General features: G+C 36.6%; 1 protein-coding gene across 1 annotated transcript in view; it reads right to left on the minus strand.

Moving 5' to 3' along the window:
* Positions 1–8,850: 8,850 nt before the first annotated feature.
* The window catches only part of LOC306872567 (prostaglandin F2 receptor negative regulator-like), a 36,831-nt gene continuing 32,354 nt past the window's right edge, over positions 8,851–13,327 (minus strand). Inside the window, exons 8-9 of the mRNA XM_079421174.1 lie at positions 12,698–13,003; positions 8,851–11,701 (exon numbers count right to left, since the gene is read on the minus strand). Coding sequence (XP_079277300.1) covers positions 11,538–11,701; positions 12,698–13,003 — 470 coding nt within the window. The 3' untranslated portion in view covers positions 8,851–11,537. The remainder of the gene's footprint in view (positions 11,702–12,697; positions 13,004–13,327) is intronic.

The raw sequence follows: 13,327 nt of genomic DNA on the forward strand, positions 1-13,327 counted from the left end.
ATAAATGGAAGGAATACGTTCTTTAATCACCATTCACTTTCATTTCAAAGACCAGCTCGGATATGCCTTCTGTCGAATCTATTTGCATTTGTGCTTCACTTAAGAAAGAAAACCATTTAGATTATTTCTCTTTTTTCAGTGTAGACAAAATTAAATTACTTTAACATAAAACACGAAACCTTCAAATCCTATTTAGAGGTGTTCTTTATCTTAAATGGCCAGAATAGTTTTGCTAATGTTGTTGCTGTGGTGACCCTTCAGATCCGCCTTTGACCGCAGCTTCAGGCCCCAGCAGCCATTGAACACAAATAGAATGAAGAGAAAAATAGGTTAGTCGAACCCTTGGGTTGTCTCAACACTGGCTTGAACTGATTCTGTGTCTGAGCTGAGAACATAAGTGACTGTGTAGTAGAGGACGACAGAAGATCCCTCAATATATGCACACTTTCTTGTTAGTGTATGTCCCCCAACACCTTAATGAAATATTAGTGGTGTTTAGAAAGTTGACCTTACTACACACACACACACACACACACACACAAATAAATAACCCCCGCCCCCTTTTCATTTTACCTCTGCTCTTGTTTCCTTGACTAGCTGTCAAGTAAACCTATAGTATGCATATAGTGATAGAACAAATTGCTTATGTTCCTCTATTGTAAGTCTGTTAAATGCATAAATATAAATATGTAGGTCTCAACAATTAACAATATTTGTTCTACAGAAAATTAACAATACCTCGAAAAAGAACATTTATATAAGGTGAGTTGCATTGCATTCAAGTATATTCAGTTCATGCAGTTCCTGAGATTCAAACCCATGACCTTGGGGTTGCTAGCACCATGTAGACATACAGGAATGTGACAACATCAGACCAACACCCAAAATCCCCTTACAGCCACATAACAACACCCTGGCAACCAGCTGGAACACCATAAGCAACCACCCAGAAATTGATTAGCAACCACATCACAGCCTGGCAACCACTCTAAAAAAACCTAGTAACATTCTGGCAATCACACCCTGTAATGTGATAAAAAAACACACAGCAGCCCTTGCAGCCTCCCTAATAGAGACCTTAGTAAATTCTAGCAACTACCCTGCAATGCATTAGTAAATATACAGAATTCTCTAACAAACATATAGTAACACACAGGCAAACACTGAGAACACTTCAGCAAAGCATTAGTGACCAAACACCCTAGCAACCATCCAGAGCACTTTAGAAACTACCAGCAGCACATTACCAAACACACAGAACACCTAGAAACCACATAGCAACACCATCCAGAACATTTTAGCACAACATATAGGCAACCACACCGGATCCTGTAGCAACTGCATAGCAACACACTATAAATCACTCAGAACATAGGAACCTCATTGCAACACCCTGGCAACCATTAAAGCACTTTAGCAACTACCCAGCAATTCACTGTGAAAAATACAGAACACAACCATCTGGAATATTCTATCCAAAAACATACCGACAACCACACGGAGAATGTCTGCGTAGCAACCCCCTGGCAACCATCCAGAACATTCTAGTACTGAAATGTCCGAAGGGTAACTGTCTGATATAGATCTAGAATTAGATAACAACATACATTTTATTTTCTCAACATTTAAAACCAACTTTAGAGTATAAAACCTTGCTTGAATAATATCAAAAACAGTCTGCAGATCACTCAAAGCTTCTTGTTTTGTAGGTGCAGAACAATTAATAACAGTGTCATCCAGGTAAAAATGAAAACTTGCTTTGTCAAGACAGTTTATGTATATAGAAAATAATAAAGGCCCCAATACAGAACCTCGGGGAACTCCCTTAACCACATCCAATGAATCTGATTTGCAGCCTTCATCCTGCACACATTGACTTCTTCCTTTTAAATAAGCAGTAAACTGCAGTTTCTGATAAACCAACACATCTCAGTCTATTTAAGAGAATTGCATGGTCCACTGTGTCAAAAGCTTTAGTCAAATCAATGAATAGACATGCACAGTGGTGTTTTTCCATCTAGGGACCCCAATGAATCATTTAAGACTTTCAAACCAGCTGTAATAGTGCTATGCTTTTTACGAAATCCTGATTGATTAATAGACAGAAGTTTATGAACATGTAAATATTGTGTCAGTTGTTCACTAATACGTTCCAGAAGTTTTGACAGCTAATACTCAGACTATACTGCATAACTACGCCCTAATAACCACACAGAAAGCCCTAGCAACTGCATAGCAAGGATTATAAACTACTCAGAACATACTGCATAACAACACCCTGGTAACCTTACAGAATGCCCTAGTAACTGCATAGCAACGCCCTGACAACCATACAGAACGCCCTAGTAACTGCATAGCAACGCCCTGACAACCATTTGGAACATTTTAGAATCAATCCAGAAACATACTGCCAACCACACAGAATACCCTAGCAACTGCATAGCAATGATTATAAACTACTCAGAATTGACTGCATAACAACACCCTGGTAACCACACAGAATGCCCTAGCAACTGCATGGCAACCATTTGGAACATTTTAGAACCAATTCAAAAACATATTGGCGACCATAAAGATTGTCCTTGCAACTGCAAAACAATGATTATAAACTACTCAGAACATACAGCATAACAACACCATGGTAACCACTCAGAATGCTGTAGCAACTGCATAGTAACCCCCTGACAACCAGCTTTTTTTGGCAGCACTCATATTTTCTTCTCTAGTTGGTTGATTAAATGGATTCTTTCAGCTGCAAGTGCTGGAAACACAATGACTTTGATTCTTTGTAGGTCAATGACAGCCACTAGAGCTCGACAGGCTGAACATGTGAACACGGTCGCATAAAAGAGTGCTTCCTCCTCAGAGCCGCGCTGCACCAGTGAGCCGTTACAGAGGCCAGCGTTTGCTTCATGTGGTGCAGACCGCAAAACTTCACATGTTACAATAATGAGGACATGCTATTTTAGTCACACAAGTGATGATGAAAGCACACAGTCTCTGCTTTGTGATGACACAAGTTTCTGCGCTAAACGTGCTGATAAGATGTGCCTCCAGGAGACACATCATGAACGCTAATGATCTGACAGCAATGTTTATATTATATGATGAGAGTAGGACATGCTGGACACAGATGCAGTTTATCAGACTATTTTGGGAAACAAAAATACATAAGAAATGCTTTCAAAGCAGAGTGGAAGAGAAAAAACATATATGCATTGCATACATAATGCAAATGTGTGAACTGATCTGATTTTATTGCTCATACATTGCTTTTTCAAGGCTCAGTTGGCAGTGTAATTTATGAATTATTCATATATGATTAAAGCATTAATTAATATTATGACTGGTTTTATTTTTAGCTTTATTTTAATTACCAAATCAAAACAAAAATCAATAGTTGTTATTATTAACAACACTGATGATATTGGAGGTCTTAGTTATGTTTTTGTCTCAAACATTTCTGACTAACATTAATAAAAGTAGACCTAAATGAGTCACTAGTTGTCATACAGTAAAGAGTATAAAGCTATACAATGAATATGCATAGCCGCTGAGATCATTTGATGAGAAATATTTGAGTTCATATTGATGCCTTTTGATAACAGACTTTTATATTGACAATTCTGAACACAGTTTGAGACGTCGAGAAGCATGTGAGATTACTGGGGTCTTACATCAGTTTGCATTTCATTTTATTGCAGTCTATGAGAAACAACTGAGATATTAAAGAGATCTTGTTTTCTTTTCGATGAAATTATTCAGCAAAATGCAGTAAAGGTCAATTTTATTTAAATTATATGTGACTCTGTCAGTTTAGTCCACAAATAAACGCAGAGTTGATGCTTTTGATGTTTAAAGTTTGACTTTTTAACCATCCGTCACTTTAATCCTTAAATGAACAGCTTAGAGAATTATTGCTGACATTATTTGAAGCTAAAATTCACAGACTAAAAGACATTTACACCGGCCCGAGACGGCACACTTAAATATGTCTGAATGTTAATGCATTAGAATATCAAAGCAAGTGTCATCAAATGCTGCTCAAGTGTTTCTCTATTCTGAGACGGGCCTTGAAAATGATTTGTATTAAACATAACAGATACTTCAGCTTTAGTAGCTTTACAAGAAACTTGAATATGCAGTAGAAACCTAGTCTAAAAATCCCATCGCTTGTAACATCTCAGCTGGCCTTTAGAAAATATTTTATGGCTTGATATGGCCCTGTCTGTTTGGAAACAGTTTACTGTGCGCTGAGTGTTGTATATTGTCAGGAAGGATGTTTAGAGTGGTTTTGTGGATGTGCATGCTCTCTGTGGAGGATCCTTCTGCTGTCTTGAATAGATCCCAAAACTCACTCTACTCGACTACACAATCTGTACGATATTTTGCTCATCTGTTATGAAAGTGTCTTAATATATTTAATTTGAGTGAGGTGTAGGCTGTGCAATGTCTTATTTTAGACTGAAAGCTTATATGCTACTACTTCACTGTATGCATTTTGTGTGCAGCACAATGATGTACTGCATTTGCAGAAATGTGCAGTAACCACAGCACTCTGTGGGAAATACTGTAGGCCACAATGCAATGCATTTCATTTCCAAAGACAAATGAAGTGGAATTGACATCACCTGTAATATTTTAACATAAACTGGATTTTAATCCAATTTTGTGTACCTGTCTGTCAAGATTCGCAAGATTAAGCTCGTAAGATTAGTGCTTATATGCAGTTCAGAATTCAAGCATCTTCTTGGCTCATTAGCCTATTTGATCAGAAGGTCTTTTCACAATTTAAATAATTAACACTGAAGAAGAAACCCAAGGTAAACTGAATCCTGGGTTATCTTGCTCATACTTTACCCAGAGTTAACAGTTAATCATTCATAAACTGATGTTTTGCACTGTACATGGACCCTTTTACATGTCTGGGGCTCTCAGAAGTCAATTTTTATTAGTGGACACTACAACAAATATAATTTTCACATTCCCATTTGCTCCAATAGCAAAAGAAACAAATCTACAATAACGTTTCTACGACTTTACAAAAGAGGGAATAAAATACTGAGAGATCGAGTACATTGCTAGAAAGATGTCCAATCTGACATCACTCCCTCAGCCGTAGTATTCAAAACACTTGTGCAGCGGTGTTAACTAGTTTTCTGTAATTTAATGGCAAGGTAATATAACAGTATAGTACGGAAGAGGATTAGGGCCAAGCAATAATAAAAAATAAAACCATCTAGAGAAAAAACTCAAGATTAAATGTTGAGATTAAACATTAAATTGCGAGAAAAAAGTTGAGATAAAATGTTGAGAATAAACTCATTAAATTACTAGAAAAAAAGTAATTAAATTACGAGAAAAAAAGTTCAATTTCGAGAAAAAAAGTTGAGATAAAATGTTGAGAATGCAGATGCTGAATAACTGTCCAACGAGATGAAATGAACGTGACACGAGCGTGTTTTTCTCGACTTTGTTTTCTCTAAATTTAACAACTTTTTTTCTCGTAATTTAACGATTTTTTTCTCTGAATTTAACGACTTTTTCTTGGGACATTGAATGAGTTTATTCTCAACATTTTATCATGACTTTTCTTGAAATTTAACGACTTTTTCTCGTAATTTAACGACTTTTTTCTCAGAAGTTAACTTTTTTTTGCAATTTAATGAGTTTAATCTCAACATTTTATCTCAACTTTTTTCTTGAAATGTAACAATTTTTTTTCTTTGGATGTTAATCCCGTGACAGAAACAGAGAAACAAATAGAGACATAATTAGCGTAGCTGCTGTTCCATCTAAGCAAAAATGATTTGTTCAACCCAAGCTAAAGAATAATAATAATGTACATTTGATCAGATATAACTGCAGTATAATCTACATTTGATATTGTATTTCTGATGTTATCTATTTTATCAGTAAAGAAATTCATAAAGTCATTACTATTAAACTGTGAGGGAATATTTAGATCGGGTGGCGTGTGTTTATTTGTTAATCTAGCCACTGTGCTAAATAAAAACCTTGGATTGTTTTGGTTATTATCTATGAGTTTGCCGATATGCTCTGTCCTGGCAGATTTTAGAGCCTGTCTATAGCTGGACATACTGTTTTTCCACACAATTCTAAAAACTTCCAAGTTAGTTTTTCTCCATTTGCGCTCAAGATTACGAGTTTCTTTCTTGAGAGAATGGGTATAACTGTTGTACCATGGCGTAGTACGTTTTTCTCTTTTTCAATTTGAGGGGGGCAACAGCTTCTAATGTATTAGAGAAGATAGTGCCCATGTTGCTAGTCATTTCGTCTAGTTCATGTGTATTTATGGGTACACAGAGCAGTTGAGATAAATCAGGCATAGCATGCTATATTACTGAAATATTATATAGCCTACTGTAAAAACAGTAGCCTATATACTGTGCAGTATACAATAAGCAGTAAGCTATTGTGCAAATCATAAACTTTAAGGGTTAAAACAAAGCATTTTCAGTCTGGCATGGAAAGTGTCATATGGATCAGACCGACTGTGGAGAATCCTGAGCACATGAGCACAGACCACGTCTGAGAAGCTGGCATCGCTGGTTGATGACGGATGGATTTGTGCCCTGAGCAACAGACTGCCTTACAAGGAGAACTGGACCTGTTTGTACACAGGTACATCGATCCAACATTGTCATCGTAAATTTATGTCTGTGATCTTGATGGTATTTTTCCACTAATATAAACTGTGCATGTGCTAGTCTCCACAAAAAAAAATTAAAAAAAGTTCTTAAGAAGTGCAATTCTTGAAAAACAAAAAATATATATATATATTTTCGTAAAAAAAAAAAAAAAAAAAAATCCCCTTATGAAAATTACAAGCATTGGTGTTATCTGAAAAATTGCGGTATATTATTTTTGTTGCTACTGGTTTCAACTGAGTTTAGCACTCAGAATTATTTTAATTTTAATTATTCTGAATTATTTTTAAATATCTTTGTTAAGAAGGGATAGTTCACCCAAAAATAAAAATTCTGTCATCATTTACTCACCCTGAAGTTGTTCCAAATAGGAGTGAATTTCTTTTTTTCTTCTGCTGAACAAAGAAGATATTTTGAAGAATGTTGGTAACCAAACATTTGACGGTAGTTATTGACTTCCACAGTATGTATATTTGGTTACCAGTATTCGTTAAAATATCCTCTTTTGTGTTTTATTTTTGGTTGAACTATTCCTTTATTAACAATGGAAAGAAAAAGAACATTCTTGAAAAGTATTTTTAGGAATGCAAAATATTCTTAACATTTTTCTTAAGTAGTTAAGGAAATATTTTATTCCTAATGGTCTGTGAATTCATGCAGGTCATATTTCACAATATTTGTCATTTGCACATCATGCACACACACACACACACACACACACACACACACAGACAGACAGACAATTAAATCTATTTTTATACATATGTGCATGTTGTGTATTGTGCACAAATACGCATAAATATGCACAATATATGTTGGCACAGTGACTGACAGGTTCAGTGTAAATCTGTGCTCTCTCTCCGTTCCACTCCACAGTTTCTCACTCTGGTCAGTTTACATTGTTGTCATTGATGAGACACCAAAGGATTCCTCTGTGTCTCTGAGCACTTTAACATTTACACTGAGGAGCAGAGAGTGATGTTCTCATAACACTCCTGCCCTTATTTTACCACTCAGCCCAGAGAGCGGCAGGACTTTACAGGGCACTGGAGGCCACACTGGAAAATGAAACCGCGTTTATGAGCTAATGACTTTATACCAGCAAGCATCCACCGCAAGCATCCCAGGACGTTTACAAAGATCGAATGAAAACAAATATTTGAGGTGACACTCTCACCTAGCAAGACAATACTACAGTGTTTTTAAAAATGCCATGGCACATGATTATGATTATCATATTCCGTACCACATAAAAGTAGCTTTGCACTACAATTGCTGTACCAGTACAGAGTTTCTGTGATGCTTTGGAAGGAGAATATAAATGTTCCTGAATGAGCTTCAGGGTTGCCTCAAGAGCAGAACTGCAAATATAATAACACATATAAGCGAGAGTGAATTCGAGAAGAGCGACAGACTGCAGCTAAAAAAAGAAAAGAAGAGGAAAGTGGAACATGCTGCAACACAGCCTATAAATTGCCCATCACAAGTGACAAACGTCTTTCCAGTCCCACACAGCCAATCAGCAGCAATTACAGAAGAAGAGTTGAGGAGGAGAGAGAGGGGAAAAAGATCAAAAACAACGCAGAAAACATTTAGTGTCATTTCCTTTGAGCGCCATGGAGGTATTTGACATGCATAAAAATATATGGTGCTATCATGTAGAATTCAGTCCAAATGACTCATGATTGAAGTTTTCATAATATGTCATAAAACCAGTTTCTAATGCTGTTTTTTAAAAGTTTCTATTTTACTAATCCTGCTAAAGTATCAAGATTTCCACTAAAATATTGGGCAGCACAACTGTTTTCAACATTAATAATAATCAGAAATGTTTCTTGAGCAGCAAATCATCATATTAGAACGATAAATAAATGACATTTTAACAGATATTCAAATAGAAAAGAGCTATTTTAAATTACAATATTTCACAATTTTACTGTTTTTCTGATCAAAATAAATGCAGCCTTGGTGAGCAGAAGAGACTTATTTAAAAAAAAAACTAATATAGAGATGCATGAAATAAAAACAATTTAATATGCAAGATGAAGATAACATTTTAAATGTATTAATATTATTTATAATTTATTTTTTAAAAACAAAAGCACTGGACCATGACATCACATCCTGTTGCCCATATTCCTTCTAAAATATTTCTGTAATAATTTTGCATGCTCATTATCTAGTGTGACCACTCTTTAATCAGTTGGTTAACTACATAACAGAATTTTTCATTCAACAACCCAGTCAATAACACAATCTTACACTAATCATAATTCAGTATGCAAATTAAAAAAAATAACAAAGACCAACTGCTATTCAGTTTGACATCAACTTCAATCTTATTTTTTTTTACAAAGTATAAACTTTACAAAACCCAAATACAGAAGCACTCTCAAGACTGAAAAGATCTAGAAAATAAAGTTTAAATGGTCTGAATTAATGGCAGTTTAATACTGAGAAAAGGAGGTTGAAAACAAATCCACACCAGAATGTTTGCTGAGCACAAACACTGTGAATATCTGCTATCTTCCATGTGGGAGATTTTTTTTTTTGTCCCAGCACTGTTAGCCGATAGCTCCAAGAGTGGAGACAAAGACCCTCAGATGCAGACAAAGCGGAAAAAGGTCGGCCGATGCCCTTGAGGCGTCACTGAAGAGGAAAGTACTTGTTCTGGGGGTCTCTTGGCCCTAATGCACAGCATTGAGTTTCAGCTCTACTTGTTTCGTGATGCAGCGTTGGAGGTGGAGAACGGAGGGCCGAGCTGTTAGCGGAGCTTCAAGACCAGGCCCAAGGCACAGATTCAACCTAAGCAAACCCTGACCTTCGTGTGACTCAGACTAACCCGTCTGTAGGGGTCAATAAGTCGGTATTTCATCAGCTCGAGGGGCGGCCACACTAGAAACTAGCTTTCATTCATACTCATGTGATTGCGGGGTGTGTAAGAATGGGCGTAGGACTTTCATCTTTCTCTCTCTACCAAAGTTCAAATTGGGTGCGTTTGCAAAATAGACATTTACCAGTTAGGGACATTAATAAAATTGATTCACCTCTTGGCTGAACATCAAATGCTCATTTTCCCATCAGTACATGTTTACAAGACTCTGAACTTGGACTAATAGAGAAAAGAGAAATTTTGATGTTAGCTTGACAAAAGGTGAAGGTCGTTACAGGCAGACTAGGTTTGCTCTGGTGTTGCTAGGGTATTTTAATAGGGTATTCTTGGTCTATGCTACAGTATCTTGTTGAGGGTAGTTGCTAGGGTGTTTCTATGCAGTTGCTAGGATTGTCCTGGTTCCCAGAATGTTGTAGTTGCCAGGGCGTTTCTATACAGTTTCTATGTTGTTCTGGGTGGTTGCTACAATGTTCAAAGTGGTTTCTAGGCTGGTTCTAGACTGTTCTTGGTCTTCTTTGCTACAGTAGATTGTTGTAGTTAGTTGCTATGCTGTTTCTATGCAGTTGCTAAGGTGATCTGGGTGGTTGTTACAATATTTAAAGTAGTTTCTGAGCTGTTGCTAGGATGCTTTTGGTGTTTGTTATTTAGGTAGTTGCTAGGGCATTTCTATGCAGTTTCTAGGACGCTCTTGGTCTTTGCTAGAGTAGATTGGTGTAGGTAGGTGCTACAGTGTTTCTATGCAGTTGCTAACTTGCCACAGTGTTTTAGATGGTTGCTAAGATGTTCAAAGTGGTTTCTAGGCTGTTTCCAGGATGCTCTTGGTGTTTGTTAGTATTTGAGGTAGTTGCCAGGGCATTTCAATGCAGTTGCCAGTATGCTCTTGCCTCTTGGTCTTTGTTAGAGTAGATTGTTGTAGGTAGTTGCTAGGGCATTTCTATGCAATTGTTGGGATATTCTTGATTGTTGCTACAGCAGATTGACTCAAGGGTCTCACTTCAGTCGTGGTATTCAGGGTTATTCACTAGGTCCACCCCGGACCTGAGACTCGAACCCGCAACCTTCGGGTTACAAGTCTGTCTCTCTAACCATTAGGCCACAACTGCCCCAATGTTGCTTGATAGTTGTAACATTTTAAAGTTATTGCTACAGAACTGCTGATCAATTCCTAGGATGTTTCTAAACAGTTCTTAAGGAGTTATGGATGGTTGTTCTAGTGTGTTGCTAGTTAGCTAAACAGATGTGTTAACCCAATAAATGCGTAGTATTGTCATTGGAAACAGCAGAAGATGATACATTTTAACATTAGAAATTAATTAGCTATTAAAAAAATACTACTTCTTGAAAAAACTATTTTTTCAAACATCATATATTTAAATCTAGTGTGACCGCCCATCACATTACAGTCAACCTGGTGATAATGGTTGACTAGTTAGCTTTTAGGGGGATGGGTTGGTCAGAGCTGGTAAACTCTGGATGGGTTGGAGAACAAAACTGAACGGTACATACATACAACACAGAATCACAGATAAAACGTCATCTTTCACATTGTGACATGTGACATCTCCCATGTCTTGCAAAAAGCGAGTAGCACCAAACTCAGAAGAATCATGGTAGAAACAAGTGTCTTTAAACCCTGATCTGGAAGCAGACGGTCTCTTTGGAGCTCGATGTAGAGTAATATAATCCTTCAATCTATATCTCGGATGCTCAGATCTCGTCAGGTATCTCTTCTTGTTTCAATTTCAATGAAACGTTCATAAATCCAACAAAACATGCACCCAGCTGATATAAGAATGTGGTTAGTGCAATTTTTGAGTAATTCGCCCTGATCGTTGACTCTGATTCAGTAGTTTTTTCCTCTGAGATTGTAGTTTCTCCTTCCAGGTGGTGCATAACATCACGGGACGCGTCCCAGCGTTCATCAGTTGTCACCACGCCGTCCAGTTCGGCAGGGGACAACTGTACTGTCTTTGTCAATCCATCTCAAGCTCCATGAGTTTGTTGCGAGAGCGTGGAGTAGTTGTGGTGGTTTTACAGCAGCAGTGAGCACAGACCAGGCCCAGGACGAGAGAAACGACGCCTACAGTCACTGATGCACAGACGCCGTACAGCAAAGGCAACTTCATTGAGTCCCACACTGAAAGGGAACAAAAATACATACACTTACACACAAAGTTAGTGTTTATTCATAAAATAATTATTCAAAAATTATGGTATAAACTGTTTTAGCAGAATAATAATAATAATAATAATTCGTTACATTTATATAGTGCTTTTCTGGGTACTCAAAGCACTTTTACATGAAAGGGAGGAATCTCCTCAACCACCGCCAATTAATATAAACAATTATATAAATGCCTAATAAAGAAATAATTATATAAATGCATAAAGGCTTAAATAAATGCATTAAGTAAATACACAAATAAGTAAATGCATAAATAATACATGCATAAATAAATGCACAAATAATATGAAGACATGCATAAAGAAATGCATTAAGTAAATGCACAAATAAATAAATGCATAAATAATAATAAATGCATTAATAAAAATGTATATATAATAAAGCATACATAAATAAGTAAAATGTACAAATAAAAAATGCATAATAAATAAATAAATATTTTGTACAGGCACAAAGAGGCACAATTATTAAAGCACATTTCATAGCTTTGATAGACAGGACATTTTCTGTGAAAAATTACTTAATTTTCAGTCTTCTATCATATTTTCAGTCTTCTATCATATTCATAAGACTTGGAAAAAGTCATGGTGTTTTTTGGTCTTGTTGGAGCTTGACAGATTCACTATGCATTACTGTAAAGAGAACTGCTTGAATAATTTTTTTCTCCTATTTATCAAAATAAAGAAAATCATACAGGTTTTGAAAGATTTCCTGAAAGATGACAATTACATATTTTGCTAGACTATTTCAAGCAAATGCACAAGATTTCTTAATATTACAAATGCATGCTCCAACACGCATTGAGAAGTTTCGGATGAATGCAATTTTTTCGTGGGAACGAGTGTCAAATGCTGGCAGCCTACCATTAACGTATAAAAGCTTGTGAAACTTGCATGACTTGGTTTGAGGGAAACATTTTGCAATTCTTTGCACTTCTTTATAACTCACATGCAAACTTCACATTGAGGAAGACTCTCTGTGAGGAGGCCTCCGGCACTTTGCTCCAGACCCCGGTCGCGGTCGAGCGAATCCAGGGCGTTGCGGTGCAGTAATAGTCACCCGCGTCGCTGTCCTGTGTACTGTGGACGTTCAGGGCAAATTTCCTGGGTCCCAGGCGCTCCAGGCTGCAGTCGCTGCTGTCGTTGCGAGGAGCCTTGTACACAACGCCCCAGCGGTCCATACTGGCTAGCAAGGACGGAATGTTTGAGCCCCTCAGACGACTCAGAAACCACTTCATCTCGTACGCTACATCATCTGATGGGGAAAAAAAAAAAATCACGAAATTATGATTAATATGCAGTGCAAATAAAAACAGTAAATAAAAAGAAATAAATGCATAAATCATGTATTTAATAAATTCCTTTACAAAATGCATGTAAATAAATGCATAAATAAAGCATATAATGCACTCTAACAAGTGCATAGATAAATAAAAGAGTAATCAAATGTGTAAATAAAGCAGAAATAAATACATGCATAAATGCGTAAATAAATGCATGGATAAATCCATGTATAAATGTATACATGCGTGAGGTGCATTAATAAATAAATGTATACATGTGTAAATAAATAAATAAA

This window comes from Barbus barbus (genome assembly GCF_936440315.1).
Source record: "Barbus barbus genome assembly, chromosome: 7".
NCBI classification, from domain to species: Eukaryota; Metazoa; Chordata; class Actinopteri; order Cypriniformes; family Cyprinidae; genus Barbus; species Barbus barbus.